The 24583-nt window shown below is 36.8% G+C and overlaps 1 protein-coding gene across 1 annotated transcript; it reads right to left on the bottom strand.

Annotated features, from left to right (window-relative positions):
- Positions 1 to 8961: 8961 nt before the first annotated feature.
- LOC149797537 (general transcription factor II-I repeat domain-containing protein 2B-like) lies at positions 8962 to 9969 on the bottom strand. Its single transcript, XM_089960773.1, has 2 exons — positions 9696 to 9969; positions 8962 to 9530 (listed from the first exon to the last, which is right to left on the bottom strand). Exons 1-2 carry the CDS (start codon positions 9967 to 9969, stop codon positions 8962 to 8964), a joined length of 843 nt encoding a protein of 280 aa, XP_089816899.1.
- Positions 9970 to 24583: the final 14614 nt, after the last annotated feature.

Here is a 24583-nt window from a genome sequence, read left to right as displayed (position 1 = left end):
TATATATATGTGTGTGTATATATATATATATATATATATATATATATATATATATATATATATATATATATATATATATATATATATATATATAAATGCAGTATTTTACAATAATAAACATTTTGATATTACACGCACGTGCACGAAACGTGTACCTAAAATAGTACATTGTATTAGGGACTTCTTTATAGTAAAAAAAACCACGTACATTCATGTAGTGGACAATCTAGGTTTTTGTTGATTAGAATTGTTTGAAATTAACTAAACAAGATATTTGTCCATTAAAATGTATGGAGGATAAAGTTAACAATGGGAACGAATTCACTGAGTCTGAAACAAAACGTTCAAACTAACAAACGAATGAACGTGATATTCGTAATGTCGACAACAAAACGTGAGACATATAGTAATTGAAAATACCGTTCTGATCATTGAAATATTCATTTATTGCAATATTCGTATCTTTTCGCAAAATGAAGTGTTCAGACTATGACCAGTGGAATCTAGGGTTTATAAAAATGTAGGACATGAAAACATTATTATGGCCAAGGTCTATCTATCGGAGCCGTGCATTGCACAAGTCGGTCAAAATACTAGATTCGAGAAAAACATGCAACTGAAAGTTCAGGTAGGAAACTAAGAGCTTCAGAGACAATAAGCTAAGACATCGAAAAAGTATTATTTCCGCATGATAAATGGACTGTCACAAAACACGTTTGCCGGTGAAACTATTTTGATACAATGTTAGGCTAGACATAGAAGACACTGTATGATATGGGCCATAGCTGAGGGTCCTCTAACATCAAGGGCATATACATTTCTTTAGCTCGTAATAAGAATGGTAATAAATATATTTGTATTTATTCATGTTGAATTTCATCAAAATATCACTATTGAAACACAAACCAGGCGGATTCATTCACAATATGACTCTAAATTTAAATTTTAAATAGACCAACAAGAAGATTCTTTTTGAAACTACTGTCAAGCGCGCAACGAAGTTCATAGGTCGCTGGGCGGGGATATATGCGCATTAAAATTGTTATTGTGTAATGATGAATCTACGTTTGTGTCTGTATTTGTTTATTACAGAATAAATTAAATTACTTTGTTTGTTGTTGTATATTTGTTATAGTGAAGCCGTTCGTAGAATAATCAAATGAATATATAATAAAAAAAGTTATTGAACTTGTATTAGAAAGAAGGATGAATACTGTATTCTCAAAAACTCGCGCAGTATCAATCAGAAAAAATCGTTTTAGTTTTTTTCTGGTGGCCAGTCTGACTGGAAAATCATTTGTTCTGCCGATTCTAAGACATTTGTTATTTTTGCTATTCTTCTACGACAGTATAAACAAAATCTAATATAATAAACAGATGGCTGCAGATGATACTACTTTGCATTTATTAGTAGAAAATGATGAAAAGGCTATGGAAGTATTGAATTTAGGTTTAGAAAAATACATCATTGATGTTCAAAGTGTCATGGAATGTTTAATGCTGATAAAACGTAGCAGGAGCTTAGTTATGTAAATAAAATACATCATTTCACGCTGCGCTATACTGTAGTGAGCCTTTAATAAATGATATTTGGATACTCGGTTTTATCTAATTTGATTTACTTTTAAGGTTGAACATTGAATGTTGAACTTCTCGTCACGGAGATTATCGCTATCAAAGTTGACAACTCATTTTGTGAGACGAACGATGTCGTTGAAGCAAGCGCAGGCTAGCCCCACGGGTTTAGTAACCCGTAAGTGAAGTAAAGCCAGTAATTGTTTGCAACAGTTTATACGGATTACAATTATATATTTCTTTCCTTACAGACTTCCTGATTATTATCATTGCCTATGGGCAGAAAAGAAAATGCAGTTTAATATGAAACTGTACGGGCAAAAAAAGACTTAATGCTTAAAATGTCCATAGGATAAACATTATAAGACTGTATTGAAATATGAGAAATTGATAACGTTAACAATATCGATAGCTTTAATATTCTAATTACAATGTTGGCAGATGGAAATTGGAGGATGACATTTCCTGTTAGTGCCATAATTGTTTGTGTTTTGAGTAAAGATGATACGATGGGCACAAGAGAACTGTAATGGTGAAAGCATATGCTATATTACTGACTATGTTCCCAACTTAACTAACCAACACATACTACTAACTACTACTAACCAACACTTACATATACTTAGTAAAAACCTGCTTGACCACCCAGCACCCAAAGAAATTGAAAAACTCCCAACATTTACTTAATTATAACAACAACTACCAAAAAACTCGTCCACTGACCGGCCATATCCCATACCTACTGACCAGCATGTCGTGTAATTGACCAGCTAAAATATTTACCGATCAACACCAGCACATACTACTCTGATTGACCAGCACCCATATGTTCTGACCAACTCTATGGAAAGTGCAATGGGGTATACAAATAGAACCAGAAACGGACGAAGGCAATGAAAGTACCAAACCAGCAATGTTTACGTCCATGTGGCCTTGAGGAGTACGTAGTTAACAAAGAATTTACTTCTCACACTGTAAACGTTTATCCTCGCGGCATTATGCAGCGCGTATTCGAGAAGTGCTATTGATTGTGTAGCGCATAGTCTGCAACAAACCTTTGTAAATGAATCGGTCTTAAAGTGTGGTAAGTATGTTAGGTGACAATCACACAATCTTACAATGAAACACAGGCAAACCAGTGAAAATGGTTAGTCAAACTTCACACACACCTACTGATATATGTATGTATGTATGTATGTATGTATGTATGTATGTATGTATGTATGTATGTATGTATGTATGTATGTATGTATGTATGTATGTATGTATGTATATATGTATGTATGCATGTATGTCTGTATGTATGTATGCATGTATGTATGTATGTATGTATGTATGTATGTATGTATGTATGTATGTATGTATGTATGTGTTGACCTCTTCAGTGGCCTGAGTGGTTAGAGCGTCCTCCGAAGACTAATAAAAATGGTACTAACAGCTGCCTCACATGACGCTCAGCATTAAGACGTTATTTTTAGAACTTGTCACCCTTGTTTCATGATAATGTGTCCCGGTGGTACATGATGCTACATGATGCTACATATCTGCGGCATGATGCTCCAGTGCTGGTCATCACTATAAACTGCCACAAAGCAGACATCGTTGAAATATGACTGAAAGTCTGTTAAAATTACTTTCAAAATCTAAATCACACACACACACACACACACTATCTAACACCAGACACATGTGAACCTGTGTGAAACCGGTTATAATTTATATAATAAAGTAGGTCTGTCAGATGTGTGCTGTACTATCGCAGGTAAAACATTAACATAATACTAGGTGTTTTAGCTATGTCCCATCCTGCTTCGAATAGTTTTAAAAATATAACAATTATCTTCTTCGTAAGTTCAAGTAATGACAAATAAAAACACTTATACATTTATAACAAAGAAAGAACCACAGTGTCGTGATCTCTAAATTAGATTAGGAAAACATTGTTTGCTGTATGTATAGTATGATAATTATTAGCAACACGCTCTCCTCCTATGAGAACTTCTAACCGTTGCACGTCATTGAGAATATTGTTAGGACAAGCTCAAGACGACTTCCCAAACCACTTCCCGTTGCTCCTTCTTCCTCAGTTGTTGTTTCCACGCTTTTCTTAAATAGTCTTAAGGCTGATCTTTCTTCTTTTGCTTTCTTAAGTAGCTCTTCAGACCTTTTAAGTTCCGACATCAACTTTTTCTGTGGTGAAGAAGATTGTTGATGTTCTATCTGTTGCTGCGGTGAAGGAAGTTGATATGAAGGTTCTTGCTGTTGTCCTATTTGTTTTAATGTCTCTCTATAAAGTCTTAGTGCTTCTTCAACAAGACTTCTGTATTCTAAATCATCATCTCTGGTTTGTTTTTTGTGTCTATATATGCGATATATTCATTTAATAAGATTAACATCGTTTACTTTTTCATAACCTGGTTTTAAAATACTAGATTTGTTAAACATATTAATTAATATTTTGTCAGGTAATTTTTCACTTTTAGTATTTCTAATATCTTCGACAAGACCTTCTTTAAATTTTTTAATCAATTCAATGTTTTCTCTTATTGGTTTAGGTGCAAGTTCTTTTTTCGTGTCGGCGACTTCAGTACGAATTTTGCCAATACCCTCAAGTATTTCTTCATCGACAGATGGAGGCTGAGCTGCAGCTTTTTCAGTTGGAAGTTCTCGTAAAATCTGTTTTGTGGAGATGGACTTGGTGATGTTGTTCAGGGATTATTCAGAAGGTTAGCGCTCAAAAGTAGCGCCTGTTGCAAAACAATTAACAATGAAAGATATTGATGTTGTTCGTGAAAAAGCTCCTGGTGCAATCGTCAATGTTGCTGGTAAGGCATTCTCGACAAAGAAAGACTATCAAGATTAATACGACGAAAATCAGAGCTACCAGTGAAACTGGCAAGCAATGAAGTTATGGCTGCAAATGGCAGTAAAATAATAAACCAAGCTGCAAATCAGAAACTGGCAGCGCTAGCAGATCAAGGACTCGGTGAAGCAGGGCATAATGTTTCAAGTTTAGTATGAGGAAGTGGAGTTTCCCGAAGAAGCTATTCACGTGCTAGACGAAAACAATTATAATAAGAATGTTTAAGCGCATATGCGACACAGCATTAAACATGGAAGTACCTGTCTTTAAGGATGAAAGTGTACGTGATTATCAATTTTATTCTTATAACCCAAGCGTACCCACCGAATGAGGAAGAATTGAATTACAAGTCCATAATACAATCAGATATTTTTACCCGCCGAGGCTTTTATTGAGGTGGAAGGCAAAATTATAAAAACAGATGATACTACATATGCAGCCGGGTTTGAAATTGGCTTTGTCAACAACGGCATTATGGCATTGTTTGAGAGCGCTAGTTATTTGACTGATGGAGACATCATCGAGACAATTCAGCAAAATGTTCACGTTGCTACAATAATAACAGGACTAGCAAGATACTCTGATGATTATACAAGATCAGCAGGCCCTACAGTGATGTTTGCGAAAGATAATTCTAATGCCCCCGTTGCCAAACAGTATACTGAAAAACGGCCAAGAAAACACACTAATGCTGCCAAAATTGCAGATGCAGAGTCTGTGGTCGTAAGCGCTAATTTTAACCTAGGATTTGCAACACGCCGAACAATGTTGGAAGGGGAATATAGAAACTTTTCATGCGCAATTCCACTGTCGCATATCTTTGGATTTTGCAGAAATGTTAGAAAAGATATCTTTGGAACTAAATAAACAGTTGCTCTTGTGAGAAGGGATTCCAACAACGACGCTCTCTGGTGACCTGCTGGTGATGCTGGTAAAGTAGTACTGTCAAAACTTTCGTTGTGGATGCTGTTAATGACCTCATCGCTTGCTGAAGAACAGCGACTATTATCTTTTATGAGAAAGGTGGTAAGTCTCTGTTGTCCTGGTTGAAAACAACCACGGATAGTATACAATCTGTCATCAACGGGGATTTTACATGGCATATAGCATCACAGAAAAATGTTTCTGCACCACGACAGAATTATGATCGATTGAACTCACAAGAACGTAGTCATATGATATTTGACCGACTTGGTGTTACCGAGGTTTCTTTGCAGATAAACGGACAACAAGAAACCAATAGCAAGCATAAAATTCAATTTTGAGCACAATAATGTTGCGCGTACATACCATCGGTTAATGACATTTATCGGACGTGGTCAAAACGTTGATACTGGATTACAGATCTCAGAGCATGATTTTAGAAATCTGTATCCGATTTATTACTTTTCACTGGAGCATCTTGATTTATCCAAACAGTCTGTTGTTGATATGCACTTCAACGCCAGAACAAATACAGGTGGTGTTAATTACAGAGTAATCGCGGTTATACTTAGTGGCAAAGCAATGTTCCTTGAAGGTGGAAGTGGCCAAATGATAGTCGTTAATGCACCAGTGGAAAATCTTAATCCACGTTATTAGAAACACGAGTATTTTATAAAAATGTCTTACCATCATGCTAGTGTCAGTTTGACTCCTGGTCAGACGAAAAAGCTATAATCCGTATCAGCAAAAACATGCGGAACATAAATAACGCTAAAGCACAATCAACTCACAGGTGGTGAAAATAAACTGTTGTTGACAGCGCATCAGCTTAAACATCTCGATGACGTTAAACAATCCAAGAATGGAATACGATTTAAACTTTCTGCTGGTTCTATCAACAATGCAGTTAAAACGGGAGGAATATTTCCATTTCTCGCAGCAATTCCAGCCTTGTTATCTTCTGCTGACCCAGCTATTGCAAAAGCAGCCGCGTTAGGTGGTTTTGGATATGTTGATAGCAAGGTAGCAGAAAAAGTAATAGGACAATGGACTAAAAAAACGGGATCAGCCTAAAACTTCCGGGAACTTATCTAGGAAAAGGTCTAAGACTACTGGGAACTTATCTACTTTTAACTCACAAAGGAATTTTACACCAATGTCAAATTTTGATTTAATCGATGCGGCTAAATAACTCAAAATAAAAGAAAACAACTTCAGAGTTTTTTTTTATGCGAGATCAATTACCACAACAACCAAACTACACTGAAACAGGTATTATTAATCTCGATAACGCCACTGGACCTGGAACTCACTTAATGATCTCATGAACCTGGCTGGAGTTGACCGATATGAGGTTGTTGTTTTTCAGGACCGATATGGTAGGCAAAAACCAGCAACATCAAATGGAATGATATAGTTCGACGAGTACTCGGTGCGGTCACGGATAACATACCTGTTTACTGACGGCGGTAGAATCAGAGACTCAAGTATATCGTTTACACCCATCAGAAATGAAATCGCTAATCGTTTAAAGAATATTGTTGACACAATGACAAGTGAACTCAGCATGAGCGGAAATAAAATATTAACGCTCGGAGACCCAACATCCGACGAAGATGCGGAAACAAAAAAAATATTTACAACGTATCCCTGGCGCCACTCAACCGATAAGTTTTCCGGGGTTGTGTCTGTTGTCTTAAATAGCGGAACCGAATAAATATTTATACTGGAAGCAGCTGATAAGAAATTAACCGCAACATCTTACTGGTGGTGTCTGGGATTTGTTGCTGAGACGCCTCAACTGGTAACTGCGTTAAATAATAATGGCGCTAACAGAATCAAGAATCCAAAAGTATAGATATCACTAAGTACGTGAATGGCAATCAGCGTTAAAAAACCATCACTGAAAGGCACAGCGTGAAAGTAAAAAAATTCAAGCGGCGTGCCGTTGCCATTGATGTTGTAGTTTATTCAATGTCGACGTTAGTTGCGTCCACCTGTATAGTATTGTCAGCGCTGACCCCCATAACAGCAGCGGTAGCTATAGCTGCAACGACAATATGTGTTTCATCATCAGCAGCAATTGCATGTGTTTTTAATATTATCGCGAAAAAGATATCCAGAATACAAAATTGCACGATTATTCTACGCGGTTAAGCATAGCAACAGCAGCATATTCTAAATTATCATCACTGATATCATCCAGCCTCGACGACACAACAATATCAAATTTCGAATTTACCAACATGGTGAAGATATACAATGAAGTAATTGATTCAGAAAACCACCATTTGAAAGAAATGAAAATATTAATGACGGAACTACTTCAGCAGAAAGCCGCGAACACAACGCCGATAAGAACAACAATGAGGTCGACAAGCTCAACAACCCCTGAATTCAGTATTAATTTTCCAACTTCAATTCCAGTAAGCGAGATCACTCTTGCACAGATGCGAGTATACCACACTTAGCCAAATATCAGATCAAAATCAGCCGGTAGATTACAATCAAATAAAATTCACTGGTGCTTGCAAATAAAAATAAATCAGATGGAACCCCCGACTGGATCAGACCCAAACTGTCGCTCAGATTTCACAGTTTTTTGTATTTTTTTTACTGAAAATTGGTCAGTAACAGCACAAAAAATAATTCTCCATTCTTGTCCTTGTATCAAGGAGGTGGACTGACATACTATATTCAGTTTCATTTTCATTACCTGAAATAATCTTTCTTAGTTTCCTCACACGAGTATCAATTATCTTCTTTGCTTCATATTCACGAGGTAATTCTGATCTAATTTTTTCGATTGCAAGAGAGAGAAAGACAAATTCTTTTACTTCACATTCTTTTAATTTAGCTAGCGATTGACACATAGCTATCTGAATCATCTTTACTTATCGAAATTCGGATGGTAAATTATATCCTCCATATTTTTTTCTCGCTGTGTCTCAAAATCAGAAATATTTTTTTACAGGATTTAGTTCATCAGATATATTTATGCCGTCGCGCTCTAATTTTTTAATAGCAGAAATAACATCATTGATATTTTCATAATTCATTATACAGTATATATATATATATATATATATATATATATATATATATATATATATATATATATATATATATATATATATATATATATATATATATATATATATATATATATATATATATATATATATATATATATATATTTTTTTTTTTTAAAAGAAAAATATTTTACACTCCTGTATGAACTCCTAGGGGATCATATACCAGGAGTCGGCAACCTTTTGATAATAGTGTGCCAAAGTAGGATTTTTAATTCATTCAGCGTGCTAACAACCTATATTCATATAAGTCTACCTGCTCTACCATATTTTTATATATTATATAAGTACTCGTATATATGAAACTACTATTAAAACAAATAAATTTGATCTTGAATTAATTATATTAATATTTAAAGAAATTGAACATAAAACTTCAATTTAATGTAATTAATCTGTATCTCAAATAATGTGAGCCTTGTCCTTGCATGCTCTTGGTTAATTGTTCAATATCAGGTACATATTTGGTCACTTTCAGCTTCACACAGGCTTCTAAGTGTTCAGGTGTTAGGCGACTTTTTGTGGACTTAAAACAACTTTCATGTGAGAGAAAATCGGTTCACAAGTGTAAGTTGAACCAAAAGCTGAAAGTAGAGCAAATGCAACTTTCTTCAAACAGATGAATGCTTCAAGGAGTGATGTCCAGCAGTAGAGGATAGCAGCTGACTTTTCTAAGCAGTTTCCTTCCAGAGATTTCCGCAATTCGGCAAATTTTGATGTCCATAATGCTGATGTCTTAAATTCAACATGCTGCATTTCAAAATCGTCAGTATCCATCCACCTAAAAAGATCCAGATCTAATTGGGTACAAGTCAGGTCAAGCAAGTCAGGGTTGATGAGGTATGAAAATATGGGTCCATGAATTTGAAAGTCTTGACTTCGTTTAGCAAACTCCACTTTGAGTGCTTCAATGTACTTCTGAAACTCATCTATATTCACTGTAAATCGATCTGAATGAGCCTTCACATTTGGGAAGTACTTTAATGTTTTAGCGTTGATATCACGGCAAAATATGTCCAGTTTCAACGCAAATCCTTTCCAGTAGCCAAAATGTTCAAGTACTGTTTGACCTTGACCTTGTAAATGCAAGTTCAACTCACTTAAATGTGTTCTTATGTCTGTCAGAAACATCAGCTTCAACAGCCAGTCCTCATCATTCAATTCCGGAAAATGTTATTCTTTTTCATAAAGAAACACCTTAATTGCTTCCAGACAAGAAACGAATCTATTCAAGACTTTACCTCGACTAAGCCAGCAAACATTGCTGTACAACAGGTGATCTGCATATTCACTCTCAATTTCTTGTAGAAGAGACTTGAACTGCCTCTGAATCAATGAACAGCGGGATACTATAAAGTTGACTATCTTAAGAACATTTGTCATCACAGAGTGCAAGTCCAATGATGAGATCTTTGCACACAAACTCTCCTGGTGTATAATGCAATGGAAGTTTAATAGTCGACGTCCAACGTGATTATCAAGAAGTGTGACAAATCCTTTCTTTTTGCCAACCATTGCAGCAGCACCATCAGTTGTTACACAAAATAATTTATTCAACTCGATGTTCTGATTTTTGAAATAGCTTACGAATGCAGTCAGAATGTCCTCTGCTTTGGTTGCATCATGAAGTGCTAACCATCAACACAACTCTTCATAAATACGATTATTTTCACAATATCGTGCGACTACAGCTAGGCGTGACAAGTCATTAAACGCTTTCAACAAGAGCGACACTAAATACAATAGCTTGATTTAATCCAGTCGTTTGTTTAACTGTTACATTTTCAGCCAAATCAGTTATGCGCCTCCCAATTGATCTTGCAGAAGCCGGTATTTCTCGAATCCGAGACAGTATATTTTCTTTATTTGGTAAATCACTGAACAGAATTTCAGCACTGCTCAAAAAAGTTTCTTTGATGTACTCACCATCTGTAAAATGTTTGCCTTTCGAAGCCACACACTGAGCAATTTTGTAACTACATTCAGTAGCTTTATTATTCATTACAACTGCTTGACTCAAAATACCAGTTTGTTTCTTGAAATCAGAAATAGCCCTTTTGATGGCTTCACTTTTCTCTTCAGAGGTTTTAAAATTGGATTGATGCTTGGTTTCATAGTGTCTTTGTACATTAGACGTACGACACACAACACTTTTACAACAGAAAGCACAAGCAGCACGATCCTTTTGTTGTATAAATCCAGATTATTTTGTCCAATTTTCTTGAAATGGGCGTTGATCAAGTTTTTTTTTTCTTTTTTCGGCCATTTTAGGGGTACTGTATTTAATTCAAGATCATAAGAAATAGCAATAAAACTATAAACGTTTAACACGTTGGCCGCGTCCCTCAGTAGCGGCAGCATGCAGTGACTGGTGTAACGCGTTCGGCGCCACACCAATATAGCCTGCTGCTGGCCAGTGAAAGCGGACATGTGGTGACACCTAGCTAATGCAAGAAATATTAAGAAAATGATGTGGCGTCGTCCAGTGCACGCAGCAGCCATTATGCTGACGTACGATGTTTTGACTTGCATTGAAAAAATCTTTTTTTCCACTTATTACCTTTTTGGTAATAACACCTGCCCGTGTTGACAGTCCTTGATAAAATCCTTGAAAAAATCAAGAGGGAGTAATCGGAGATATTTTACTTCCGTGTTAACCATTACCACAAAAATATTCTGAAAGGATAGTCTATGAAAAACTGTAGTGTGTATACAATTAGGTAAACACTCGGCTACACAAGTATAGGTTATTAAAGGTATCATTGTGATGCGCAGTTAACCGCGTTAAATATCCTCAGTAGAGTTATCTCCGTTCATTGCCCGTATCTTTACATAAGAGAATGAGATCCAATTTTCGCACCCGTAAGAAAAGGCCGATTTGGTCACTTTATTTACAACACGTCGTACCCTCGCGGGGTTAATACCGAAATACTTGGCAGCTGCGGTTATTGACTTAAATATTTTCTCGTTATCGGTCTCTATATTGAAAGATTTAACTGCCTTAGGCTTTCTCTTTCCTCCAGTCCTTCCACGTGCAGAATTCTCGCTCTGTGTTATAGCCTGTAAATTTGGAAGAGAATTATCAAATTTGTCGCAGTTGATATGATCGATCACAAGACCATCTTTGATCTCCCCGTGAAAAACCTCGAATATAAAACTGTGATTGAAATACTTCTTTTTCCTAGTGGTGAATCTAAGATAACAGCATTATCAACTACACCAACCGGTCTTTTCAACCGACAGTTTCTGATTGAACCATCACGAGATGCTTCATAATTTTTAATGGTGGGATGCTTGACAAATTCTTTTTGCTCCATTTATACATAATATTATTTGTCTAAATTATAGCTTGTCTTCAAATCTAGCAATACAGTCTTCAGGGGATCTAATAACCTTATCAATGACATTGACAGAGTCAAGATTGTTATTTTCTTTATCGTAATATTGTTTTGATTCTGTATATCGTTTTCCACAACAACTGTGTTTTTCCTCTAACTCCAACACCACACCGTAAACAAGGCTGTGGACCAAGACTCCCCCGTCGCACACTTTGCAAATGTTGACCACAGAATTCCTTCACGCAGGATTTATTACACTGAGTTGAATATCCTACCATCAAACATTTACACTGATTTCTTATTTGAGCCATCGTATATATAACATATTTTATTTAAATACTTGTCTGAAATATAATATGGAAGAATTTGAGAAATTATCAACAATCCCGCCTTGAAAAACTTCTAGATTCGATCTTGACAGAAGAACCCCTGACTTGCGGAGGCGAACTGTGACTGATCCGACGATTAGTCAGGGATGCTAAAAAAGAATTTCGTGATGATGGAGCATCTCACGTATGGTCAGCATTCAAAATTATACGTGATGCTGAGGAAGTCATTGATGCTACAATAAACGATACGCAAGCGGAATCAGAAATACGTTTTAGAATAAAGTTTATTGTATTAGCAGATGATGGGTGGATTATTCATGACAAACATGACCCTGTCCTTGTTAATGGAAATATTGCTGTTTTAGGTAAAAATTCCAAGCCAGGATTATTGACTAGTACTGGCGGACCATATTATGAACTAGTGTATCCTATAACAGCGATTATTTATGGAATTTATCAGTTAATTATAAACCCAACATTAATGATTTTGCACCATTGAGATTTTTCAAACTGTATTGTGTAGCCGACCGAGTAATCCTGCATTTTACAAATGCAATAGGTGGAAATGGGTTAACTGATTTAAGACGTAAAAAAAAATGAGTGGGCTGAATTGGTTAAGGATACTGTCGCTACAATTAATGACGTTGCCGAATTATCAAGTAAATTAAAATTTCAAATAGTAGTAAAAATGTTAACCGGAGAGGTTTTATATGAATCAAAGAAAAAAGGAAGGGGGACACCAATTGAAATTATTGATCTTAATGCTCACGCGTGGACCAGCGCAGTCATAATATTTCCACGAGATCGAACTGTAAGATTTTACCCAGAATCTGGAAGAAAAATGTTTGATTTTATTCACGAAATAAGCAATGACGATCCTGTGTCAGTATGGTTATTTAAAAGTTCAGATGATGAAAAATATGATCAGTTTGTGCAACCTAACTGAGAAATATATCGTAAGGAATCTCTTCAAGAGACGATGAAAAATCCTGCGCAGAAATTTTCAAAAAATACTGAGCAATTACTAAATAATTGTCTTACAGTTCCCGTCGGTTGCAGCCCACGCTGCCAGAGAGAAAAATTCATGGAAGCCAACACGACTTGAATTTCTCGAAGACGTACAATTAAGCTGTTGTGAAAAAGGACACGGTGGATTGTGGAATACCAAATATGACCGCAACGACGTTATCTCGGTTGATATGGTCGCGTGTTATCCAGGAAGTATTTTTTAGGAGTTAGTGAGTGTTCTGGATATTTTAAAAGATTTGGACACCCCACAAACGAGATGACGCGAGTATCGATAAATGGACCACTACCTTATTTTGACCTGAACGGGATTGCTCGTATAGTGTCGTTTGAAATGGCTATGGGTCTTCATCCGATCTGTTATGTCTGGTTTGGTAGACACTTTTCAGAAAAACGCTGGGCACCAATAGTTTTATTACAATATATAATTGATTGTAACATACTGATATCGTTGAATGTAAGTGAGACAGTTATATCATATCGGAAGCAGACCGAAGTTTGGTTACCATCACCTGATGATGATGGCGCCGCAAAGGATCTCGGTAGAAGAATAATTGGCAAGTTTACTCAAGGTGGAGCATATGACCACCGACGGCATTATGTACGATTAATTCTAGATGATGCTGAATATAATTTTATAATCGCTGATGCAACAGCGAGAAATATATTTCTAAGTCTGGAAAACGCTTACTTGTCTGACGGAACACGATTAGGTACTGCTGTTGGTTATATGAATGTTGAATCGGCTCAGTATACTCATTTAAGGTCTTCAATGGTCGTTTATGTGTCTATAAATTTATTGTCGATGATAAATAGATTCCCTGACACCGCAGTCACAGTTGCCACGGATTCATTTTATATTGACAAAAATAAACATCATTGGTAACTCGTTTTACAAACACTGATGCATCATAGGGGTTTAGTAGAATAAAACAAGAAATGTTATGTAATTATACTGAATCCACAGATGTTATGATTAAAGAAATTTATCGCATAATTATCCCCTCGACAAATGTCGAGGGCGGCATCCGTGTACGAACCATGTATGATCCAGTATCCAGACACAAGACTGTTTATCTAAACGGACCGGTAAGACGACTCGGATGATTGAATTATTTCGACAGAATTGCGATGATATGATTGTGCTAATACCTATACACAGACTTGCCAGAGAGATGAAAGATATATTAAAAATGTTTCTCGACTGGCTGTTATTGAAAAATACAGCTGTGATAATATGCGTCGATCACGGTCAACCATCACCGTTTGTTGGACCATCTCCACACGATTGATTAAAGAATTTTGTAGATTATTACTAGGAGATAACTGATGATCACATATCTCTTTATGCAGAATTAAACGAGTTCAAGCAATTAATCAGGCTACAACCGAATAAAATTCAGTGTGAAATAATGCTCAAAATAATTTGAGAAACTTCAATGAACGACTTTCTACAAGTGTCGAGACCAAATGATTTGTTAGTGGCGAGTAGAAAGATAGTTCGTAATACACTTCAACAGCGGTTATTTCAGTTGTATAAGAAAAAGTTTCCAGCGCTGCCTGTACCATTGTGTTATAGACCAGTTGATACACGACGACAGAATATTGAAGCTGATATACCAGGACAAACTGAAAGCGAAATCTAGTATTAAATGATATTGTCGCAGTTGATGTCAGTGTTGTTGACAAATCTCCGTGGACGCTAGGATACGCAATGACAATTCACTCATGTCAGGGGTTAACTATCTCTGATACTCGAGTTTGGATTGTAGATGATCGTCTCGAATGGTCAAACTTAACTTATTTGGTAATGTCTCGAGTCAGACGAATATCTCAGCTGTGGAGAATTGTTATAGACGGTACAGAAATTATTGATGATGAAACCGACGATAGCACAATAAGAAAAAAATTAGCCAGTTATAAACAAAGTGATAAAAAAGTAATCGAGATTTTGATATCGATGCCGAATTTATCATGACATTGAAGCAGCAGCAGAATAATCACTGTGCGAGCTATACTTGTGTAATGTTGTGGCAGTACTCGAGTAATAATCCAAGACAATTTACCGTAGATAGAAAAGATAACTGTCGTGGTCATACACGCGAAAATGTGATTCTGACCTGTTTCGAGTGTAATCGACGTAACTGCGCTAGTTACGTGATCGCGGTGGTAATTGCGTGTCTTCGGGAAATACTTGTAATTGTTCACGTGTAAATCCACGTTCAGGAGCAGTTGAATCTAGTCTGTAGATTGCGGGTCTACTCGTGGATCTTTTTATATTAGATATCGTGTGCGTCGTAATACTCAAATAGGATCAGTCACTCTTTTTTTCCCACCTTCAAGTTCACCATGTTCATATAAATATCTAACAGTTACATTACCTAATACTGGCTGCGCTGAAATATCAAGTAGTTGTGTTTGATATACGCGCGTTTGTGATTGCAATAACTGGTTTCAACACAGTTGCTCGAGTAATTTCATTATTTAATGCAGCTATCACACTTGGTAATCTTCCAAGATCTTTTGTCTTGAATGAATTCCTTCGCATATTGATATCCAAATAACCGCTCAGCAAGTGTTCGATTAAATCGTTCACGATCGCCTGATCGCGGTGAATTGCAGTATGTCCTCGTCGTATTTTGATGTTGTGTTGTTTCATCAGCGATGATACTGCACCCTGAAATTCTTTGCCAGGATCAACCTGTAACAGCTGTGGCCATCGTAGAATACCTCGTTGATAAATCAGGTTAAACGCAGAAGCTACTTCATCAGCTGTTCTCCCTGCGAGTCCGGGGTTGTAGAATTGCCCGACGTGCCTCGCTACTTGTCGTAAAAGGCGACTAAGTAGAGGCAACCTGCTTGCCGTGGGTTGCGTCCCGTGTCGGGGAGGAAAGGATCCGATGTGGCCGATGTGGAGACCCTTCTCATCGGGAATCCGAGAGTAAAGCCAGTCCACATTGCGTCAACTGCGGAAAGGAACACCATGCTAATTCAAAAGAATGCGATACATGGAAACAGGAGAAGGAAATCCAGAGGGTTAAATACAAGTCCAACATCCTCTATTCAGAGGCCAGGAAGCTTGTACAAGCTAGAACATCACTCCTCAGCCCATCCTTCTCAACTGTAGTGAAGAGCAACCAAAAAGCAACGAAAGACGCCCAAACCAAACAAACCCACCTGAATCCCCTTCCGACTCGAACATTCCGCATTACAAACCCCAGAAAAACTCAACATCGACTCAAACAACATTCACCACTACTCCACCATCAAGATCATCAAACAGTAAAAAAAAGTCGCAAACAAATAGGCAGCAAAAGGGGTCTGATGACCCCATAAAGCTGCACAATAGGTTTGGAGACTTAGAGGATATTGATGCATAAGACATTGCTCCATGTCCTCAAGGTGGCTCCAGACATAACAACAAAAAATACACCCCCGTACTTCCTCCAGATAAATAACCAAACAGATTGCCTCCGCGAAAGGTCTAACCTAGCTCCAGAATCTTTAATACAAACTTGTAATGAAGAACACCATCATACAATGGAACTGTAGAGGACTTAAAGCCAACTACCATGATATTCTTCTGCTTTTAAACGAACATGATCCTGCAGTACTATGTCTTCAGGAAACAGTTTTGAAAGATACGGATAACATCACACTTAAAAACTATTCCTTGTTTAATAACTACGCTCAAAATGATGACAGGGTCTCAGGAAGAGTCTGTTTTTGTGAACAACAGAGCTCCTCATAGCGTCATCCCTTTAAACACAAATCTACAAGCCATTGCTGTAAGCGTCACTCTATATCGAGTGATTACCTTTTGTTCTATTTACTTAACAACAAACACCAACGTAGTACCAACCGATTTAGACAATCTTCTTCAACAACTCTCCGCACCCTTTGTTTTCCTCGGGGATTTTAATGCCCATAAAATTTCATGCGGATCAAATCACATAACTGACAGAGGCCACAAAATAGAAGACTTCATTTCCAGACACGATTTGTGTCTATATAACACCAAATCACCGACATATTTACACCCATGAACGGGTACATACACATGTATCGATTTGACAATTTGTTCCCCATCGCTGCTTTTGGACTATGAATGGAAGGTCGCTGATGACCTTCACAGCAGTGATCACTTTCCAATCTCTCTTAACAACACCGACGTTACAATTAACGAAGCAATTCCACATTGGAATTTAAAGAAGGCCGTCTGGGCCAGATTTGAAACACTTTAGACAACTAGACTTAACAGGGATACTGTTTTAAACAACAATAACCCTTTTGAATATTTTACTTCTGTTTTAATCGACTTTGCAGAAGAATCCATTCCCAAGTCCTCACCAAACAGTAAAAGAACCTCAAAACCGTGGTTCACAAAAGAATGTAAAGATGCCATTAGATAACGCCGAAAAGCACTGAAAAATGTTAATAATCGTTCAACGCCCAAAAATTTAACTAAGTGCCGCATTGTTCGGGCCAAAGTCCGCCGCACTATTAAAGAAAGTAAAAGAGCATCATGGAAAAAATATGTTTCAACTCTAAATTCTCGTTCCTCTATAAAGAAAAATAAATGAAAAGGGAAAATACAATCCATTTCGACATCTCAAACTAAACAACAAGAATATCAATTCCAAACATGACATAGTTAATATACTTGCTGATAGTTTCTCAAAAAATTCATCATCTTCTAATTATTCAGAAGCCTTCAGAAGATTAAAAACTCAAAAATAAAAGACACGGTTGAAATTCACATCGAATAACTCAGAAAGTTATAATGAACCGTTTGCACTGTTTGAGCTGATGGAATCCCTGAATAAGGCCCACGATGCATCCTCTGGTCCTGACGAAATACATTAGCAGTTTTTGAAACACCTCCCAGAATCTTCATTAACAGTCCTTCAGGAAATTTTCAATGATTTATGGACTACTGGTAATGTACGAAAAATTTGGAAGAGGCAACAGTAATACCAGTTCCCAATCCCGGTAAAGATAGTGCAGATCCTAACAGCTATCGACCAATTGCACTCACAAGCTGTGTGTGCAAAACAATGGAACGAATGATCAATTCTCGCCTTGTCTGGTACTTAGAAACTAACAATTTAATATCTCCTTTCCAAAGTGGCTTTCGATATGGCCGGAGCACCAACGATCATCTGGTTAGACTAGAAACATTCATTCGGTATGCATTTATCAAGAAAGAACACTTAGTGGCGGTTTTCTTTGATTTAGAAAAGGCCTATGACACGACATGGAAGTACGGGATACTAAATGACCTGCACGATTTATGTCTAAAAAGCCGTCTGCCTTCTTTCATATCCAACTTTCTCTCAGACAGAGAATTCAAGGTACGAGTGGACTCTACTCTCTCTGATCTGCATGAGCAAGAGATGGGTGTGCCCCAGGGCAGTATTTTATCTGTGACACTGTTCAATATCAAAATCAATAGCATCACCAAGTGTTTGACTCCAGGTGTGGATTGCTCACTATATGTTGATGATTTTCTCATATGTTGTCGATCAAAGCACATGCATACAATTGAAAGACAACTGTAGCAAAATATAAACAAGATTCAAAAGTGGGCTAGTACGAACTGCTTCAAATTCTCGAAATCAAAAAAGGTATGCATGCATTTCTGTCAGTTACGACGACACCACAATTAACCTCAACTCACTCTGGACGGAAATCCTATTCCAGTTGTTACGGAAACCAAATTTTTAAGTATAATCTTTGACAGAAAACTGACTTTTATTCCACACCTAAAGAACTTGAAAGCTAAATGTATGAAAGCACTTAACCTACTTAAAGTAGTAGCGCACACTGACTGGGGTGCTGATAGAAAAGTCATCCTGAATTTATATAGAACGTTTATTCGCTCCAAACTGGACTATTGTTGCGTTGTGTATGGTTCAGCCAGAAAGTCATATCTTAGGATGCTTGATCCAATTCATCATCAGGGAATAAGACTGGCTCTGGGAACATTTAAAACATTCCCGTGTGAAAGCCTACTAGCTGAAGCGAACGAACCACCATTATCGCATCGTAGAGAAATTCTTTCCGCTCAATATGCTCTCAAATTAAAATCAAACCGTTTGAATCATGCCTTTTTGTATTTCTGTTCTTCAACGCAAATACAAAACCTTGTACGAAAATAAACCAAACGCCATGCCTTCTTTTGGCATTAGAATATCATCCAACCTTGACAGTACAAAAATAGATCTTTCTAAAATTCAGAAAACGTCCACCTCCGAAACACCACCCTGGCTGCTTAAACAACCAAAAGCACTTTTTACGCTACACGATGGAAAAAATCCGAGACAAGTCCTTCTGTCTTCCACAACTCTTACCATGAACTCCTCACCGAATTTAAAAACTACACAAGAATTTACACAGATGGATCAAAGAATGAGGAAAAGGCTGCTGCAGCCTTCGTTTGTGGAAATCACACAACGCAAGTTCCTTTACCAAATGGAACATCAATATTTTTCAGCCGAAATCAGAGCAATAGACCTTGCTCTGGAACATATAGAAAACAAACATATTTTATACAGCATCATCTTCTCCGACTCACTATCAGTACTTCAGTCACTGCACAATAGAAAACTGGAGAAACCATTATTGAAAAACATACTCGTCAAAAATACCGAGATGAATGTTCCCCACAATATAATATACTGTTGGTTACCTAGCCATATTGGTATCAAAGGTAACGAAAAAGCGGATCGCGCTACTAAAATGGCCCTTACTCAAGAACCATCTGATTTCAAAATACCGTACACTGATTTTAAATCTAGTGTCAGAAAGTCCTTACGTCAGAAGTGGCAGGCATCATGGAATGATGCATTGAAAAACAAACTTCATACAACATTTTTACCGTTACCATCTTACCGTCTTAATTTGAACTATTTGTTTTTTGATATCGCGGGTCGATATGAGACTTATAGTAATTTTTAAAAGATTATACATATAACATTTTGTTTGGCGCTAAATAGCCTTACGGTGCTGATGCGCCGTTAAAAATAAAACCAATCAATCAATCAATCATCAGCTGTCTTTGTTGATAATAGCTCTGCTTCCTTGTATCTACTTGCAACATCAACGACAGTTAACGCGTATTTGTATGTTTTACGACGTCTAGTATCATGTGGTAAAAATTGAATATCAGCCTGATGAACTTCATTAGGAACGCTGACATCGAACTATGTGTACTGAATTCATTTAGGCGATGGCAGAAATTGGCCATATTGCCTGTCGGGCTAACCATTTTTCAGCAGTATAATTTTCGGCCCCTGCTGCATCAGCGAGTTTACTAATTGCTGCTTTACCTTCATATAAATAATAAATCAATCGAATCCATTATTTCAATAATCGGACGATTGATTACCGTTCCCAATGCAAGCTTAGCTTTCATTGCAGATCTCACCAACCAATTAGCTAATGATTCTTTGAAAGATTTATTTTTATGGAATTTAGCGCGTGAATTAATTTCACATATGCTATGTGTCTGTCTTGCAGATCTTTACTTTTATAAGTTACATCATGAGCGTGACACGCTTTATCAATAGCATTTATTTGATATTCGCCTGGCTTTGGTTGGTCTTGATTGTCAAATCTGATATCAAGTCGGATTCCAGGACCACATTAATTATATTCTTGGAGGTGTTTTTCTCCTGGGTACTTAGCCCACGGAGTTCCTGGTAATTTAGTTAACTGGGCGGCAATATCACCTCCATGTTGTTATTTTTTTTAAACCCGAGTGTGTGGGAATAAACCTAATTTTCTTTGTTCCACATCGTTCACACTCACCTGTAACTGCTGACCTGTTATTTTTTGTTGTAATAGTTGTTCCCGCATCTGTAGAGGTACGCGCCCTGCATTTCACACAGTATAAATCCATATTATTTATTTTATTTCTATAACATGGAGGCCACTAACTTTTCGGCGGTAAGAAAACGAGAACCCGTTAAACATCATGCTGCGCTAGCACAATCTATCCGAATGATTATCATAGGTCCGTCTGGAGCTGGTATGACGCAATTATTACTTAATTTAGTAATGAAATGGATGACCTGGAAAAGTTTTGGTAGCTTCATTTGTAGATGATCAACGATGCTATGATGTACTTCAGTACTTGAATGAAAAAGCAAAATTATTAAATGAAAACGGTGATAATGTTGTTGAATTCATTACTGATATCGATGAAGCGTCATCTGTAGATTACCCTGACGAATTTATTAATAATTTATTTGTGTACGATGATGTAATGTTGGATAAGCAATGAAATCCACCTAGAATATATTCCCGACGCAGGCATAAAAACACAGATGGGATTTATGTAACCCTTAGGTATACACAAATACCCAAAGTGATTAGAGATAACTGTAATATTCTTACTGTGTTCAACGGAGTTGACACGCGTACGTTGAAAAATATAAATCGGACTTGGTGCAACGGTGACGTCGATTATAATCTTTTAAAAAATGTATTTAGTCAAGCTCAGTCAACCCCTCATGGATTTATAACGATAAACTTGCATGACCCACGGTCACGATATTGAGTCGGGCTAGATAAAACTTTTAATTAATAGCAGCAGAGCGGGTGAAGCCTCATACTTGGCACTCAGTTTGTAATCCTTTTTTTGCAATTTCCAGGAAGGCTTACTTTTGCGAATAACGAGTGAGTCAATTAGAGATTTTTCGCCCTCTCTGCTGCTGCTGAGAGAGAGAGAGAGAGAGAGAGAGAGAGAGAGAGAGAGAGAGAGAGAGAGAGAGCATTAGACACTGGGTACAGACATTTTCGTCTGGTTCGTTTATGTTTATAAGTTGGTCACTTTGAATTTAATTGCAAGTATTAAGTACGTCTAGTTGTTTTGGATATTGTTCTAAAAGTTTAGAAGCATGGTAGGACAGAATTTGTTTCTTTATTTATCTAGACCCTTTTAAAATCTCAACTGTTGCAGAAGAAGTGTGTTCAAGATAGAACGAAAGAGCTCATTAAATAAGTGGCAAGAAAATAAATTATTGCTCAACATCTACGTTATCGTAACCAGACCTATATGAGGGATGTGACTAAATTCACTCTGTAAATATTTGATTTGAGAGGTCTGCGTGTATAAAGTTTAGATGTAGAAGTTTAAAGTATCATTTGTCATTATAATACACGATGGTGATTCATTTCTTGAATAGAAGTTATTGAATTGATTGAAATAAAGTGATTTTGAAGGATAGAAAGATTAGGCTGTTGTCGGGTATATTCAGGGAGAGAATTCGAAAGATCCATTGCAGATAGGTGAAAGGATGTTTGAAAAATCTGAAGTCTGGTAGAAATTGGTTGTACCAAGATAACCGGGTGGGATTTCGGATTTACAACAGAACAGTTTTGATGGTGATATATATGCAATATTTAATGACCAATGACTTGAAGGAGAAAAGAAGTATGATTAATACGTGCGTATAATATTCAAATATTGGATCAATTAACATAATCCGCACAAACTAAATAATGCAAATACAAATAATAGACCTTACATAGTACAAGGACAAGGGGTTAATGATTCACAGTGATTTCACAAGAAAAGAATGATGTGTTGTACTCAAATAGAAACACGCTGGTATTTTACTCATATAGTAAAAATATATTCACTCAAATAGTGAAGATGATGAAACAAAGGGACATGTGTACGAAATATCTTTACAGTCGCAAAAACATACTGGGTATTACAAACCACAAAGATTAGCTCACGGCTAAAAGATTACATGTATGGATTTACACACTCCGTCAAAAGCACACTTAGCTACCAGTCACACTGGTTAATCATGCAGTCAGTATTCCAGGTTGGTCAATCAAGCAATCAGCGCCCACTAATCTCGGTCAGCAACGCCCAATCACCTGCTAATCGACTAGCAACACTGATTACTCAGCTATACGGCCGGTATGGTTCAGCTTTACAGCTGCTATGGTCAACTTCTACGGTTAGCTCTGCAGGTGGTACCACGTCGACTCCGATGACATCGATAACTCTGATAACTCAAATCACACTCTTGTCACTCTGGTCATCACTCTGATCACTCTGGTCAGCGAAAATACATCCAACACAGTGTGCTTTGCATGACACCGGTATATACGATAAAACGTAATGATACTATATAAGATAAGGTTCACAGATCACATTCTGGCCACACTAATTACAAAACAATACACAAGTTCAGAAGTGTCCGACAAGAATTCTATGGTACTAAACGTTTCTTAAAAATGCAACTTTATATATTGCTAATATAAATCTCTTGCTAAGTTACAAACAAGAAGAGAAAATATTTGCATGATAATGCTATATATTCATGTCTTCTTGTTGTTGTATTATTGTTCATATTCCGTAATGTAAAGATAATGACCTACGGTGAGATCCTTATACACAGACGATGCCGCAATACATCGTCTGTGTGCTGAAAGTATTCGGTTCTTCCCATCGAAAGGACTTCGCACGTGCGGCATAGGATGAACCGAACTCACAATTTCGAAATCTTTGCACAATATACATAAATCACCCTTGGGTATCTTTGCACATGCATAAAATCAATAAAAGGATTTATACAATTCCGTGACATTGGTGTGATGTCTAAAATTTTGTTTAGAAAGGTCGCTTAAATAGCTAGGTCTCTGTACGAGACTTCCAACCAGTTTTCACGTAAAGAGATTTTTTGGAGCAAAGCTTGGGTAGATAGGTAATGATTCGGCAGCTTCCGTTTGAATATTTTCATATTTATTCGAATCATTAATAGAGCAAATATTTTATACTTTAGAACTATAGTATAAAAACTGAATAATATATTTAAATGGTCCAAAAATGTATGTGAAAAGAGATTTTCGTGTCACGCATCAAAAATGCTTAGATACATTCTGAATAATCATAATAACATAATCAGTTTATATAGCATCAGAGAATAATGTTAGTCATATGTGTCTATGACTATAACGGGAAGTTAATTCGTATTATCAAAAGACAGCCTCAGAAATAAATACAAATTTGGTTTTGAACATGTTAAAAGTAACAAGCGAGTCGTGCGCCCATGCATTACATTTTTGAAAATTATTGATTATATTCCTTTGGAATTTTAAAGGTCTGAAGAAGAAGTTGCAAGAGACGTATCGTCAGAAATTAGCATTGCATGCGGGTTCGAATTGTCTGATATATGGTTGCCATAGAGATAAATAGTCGACACGTTCGTTGAATTGCTATAGGAAATTCTCCGTTAGCATTTTCTTAGGTTGTTTGTGAGAATCTGTTGAGGTTAAACAGCAGTTAAATATATTTGAAACTTGCAAATAAATCCTTTAATCCACACTCAATCATAATTCCAGTTTTACCACCTAGAAATGCATGTTGCTGACTTACTGATGCAAGACAGTGAGTTGACGTGTCGTTCTAGTGTC

Source organism: Sinohyriopsis cumingii, chromosome 6, assembly GCF_028554795.1.
Source record: "Sinohyriopsis cumingii isolate HCF-2022 chromosome 6, ASM2855479v2, whole genome shotgun sequence".
Lineage (NCBI taxonomy): Eukaryota > Metazoa > Mollusca > Bivalvia > Unionida > Unionidae > Sinohyriopsis > Sinohyriopsis cumingii.
This window is presented reverse-complemented; position numbering and strand designations above follow the sequence as displayed.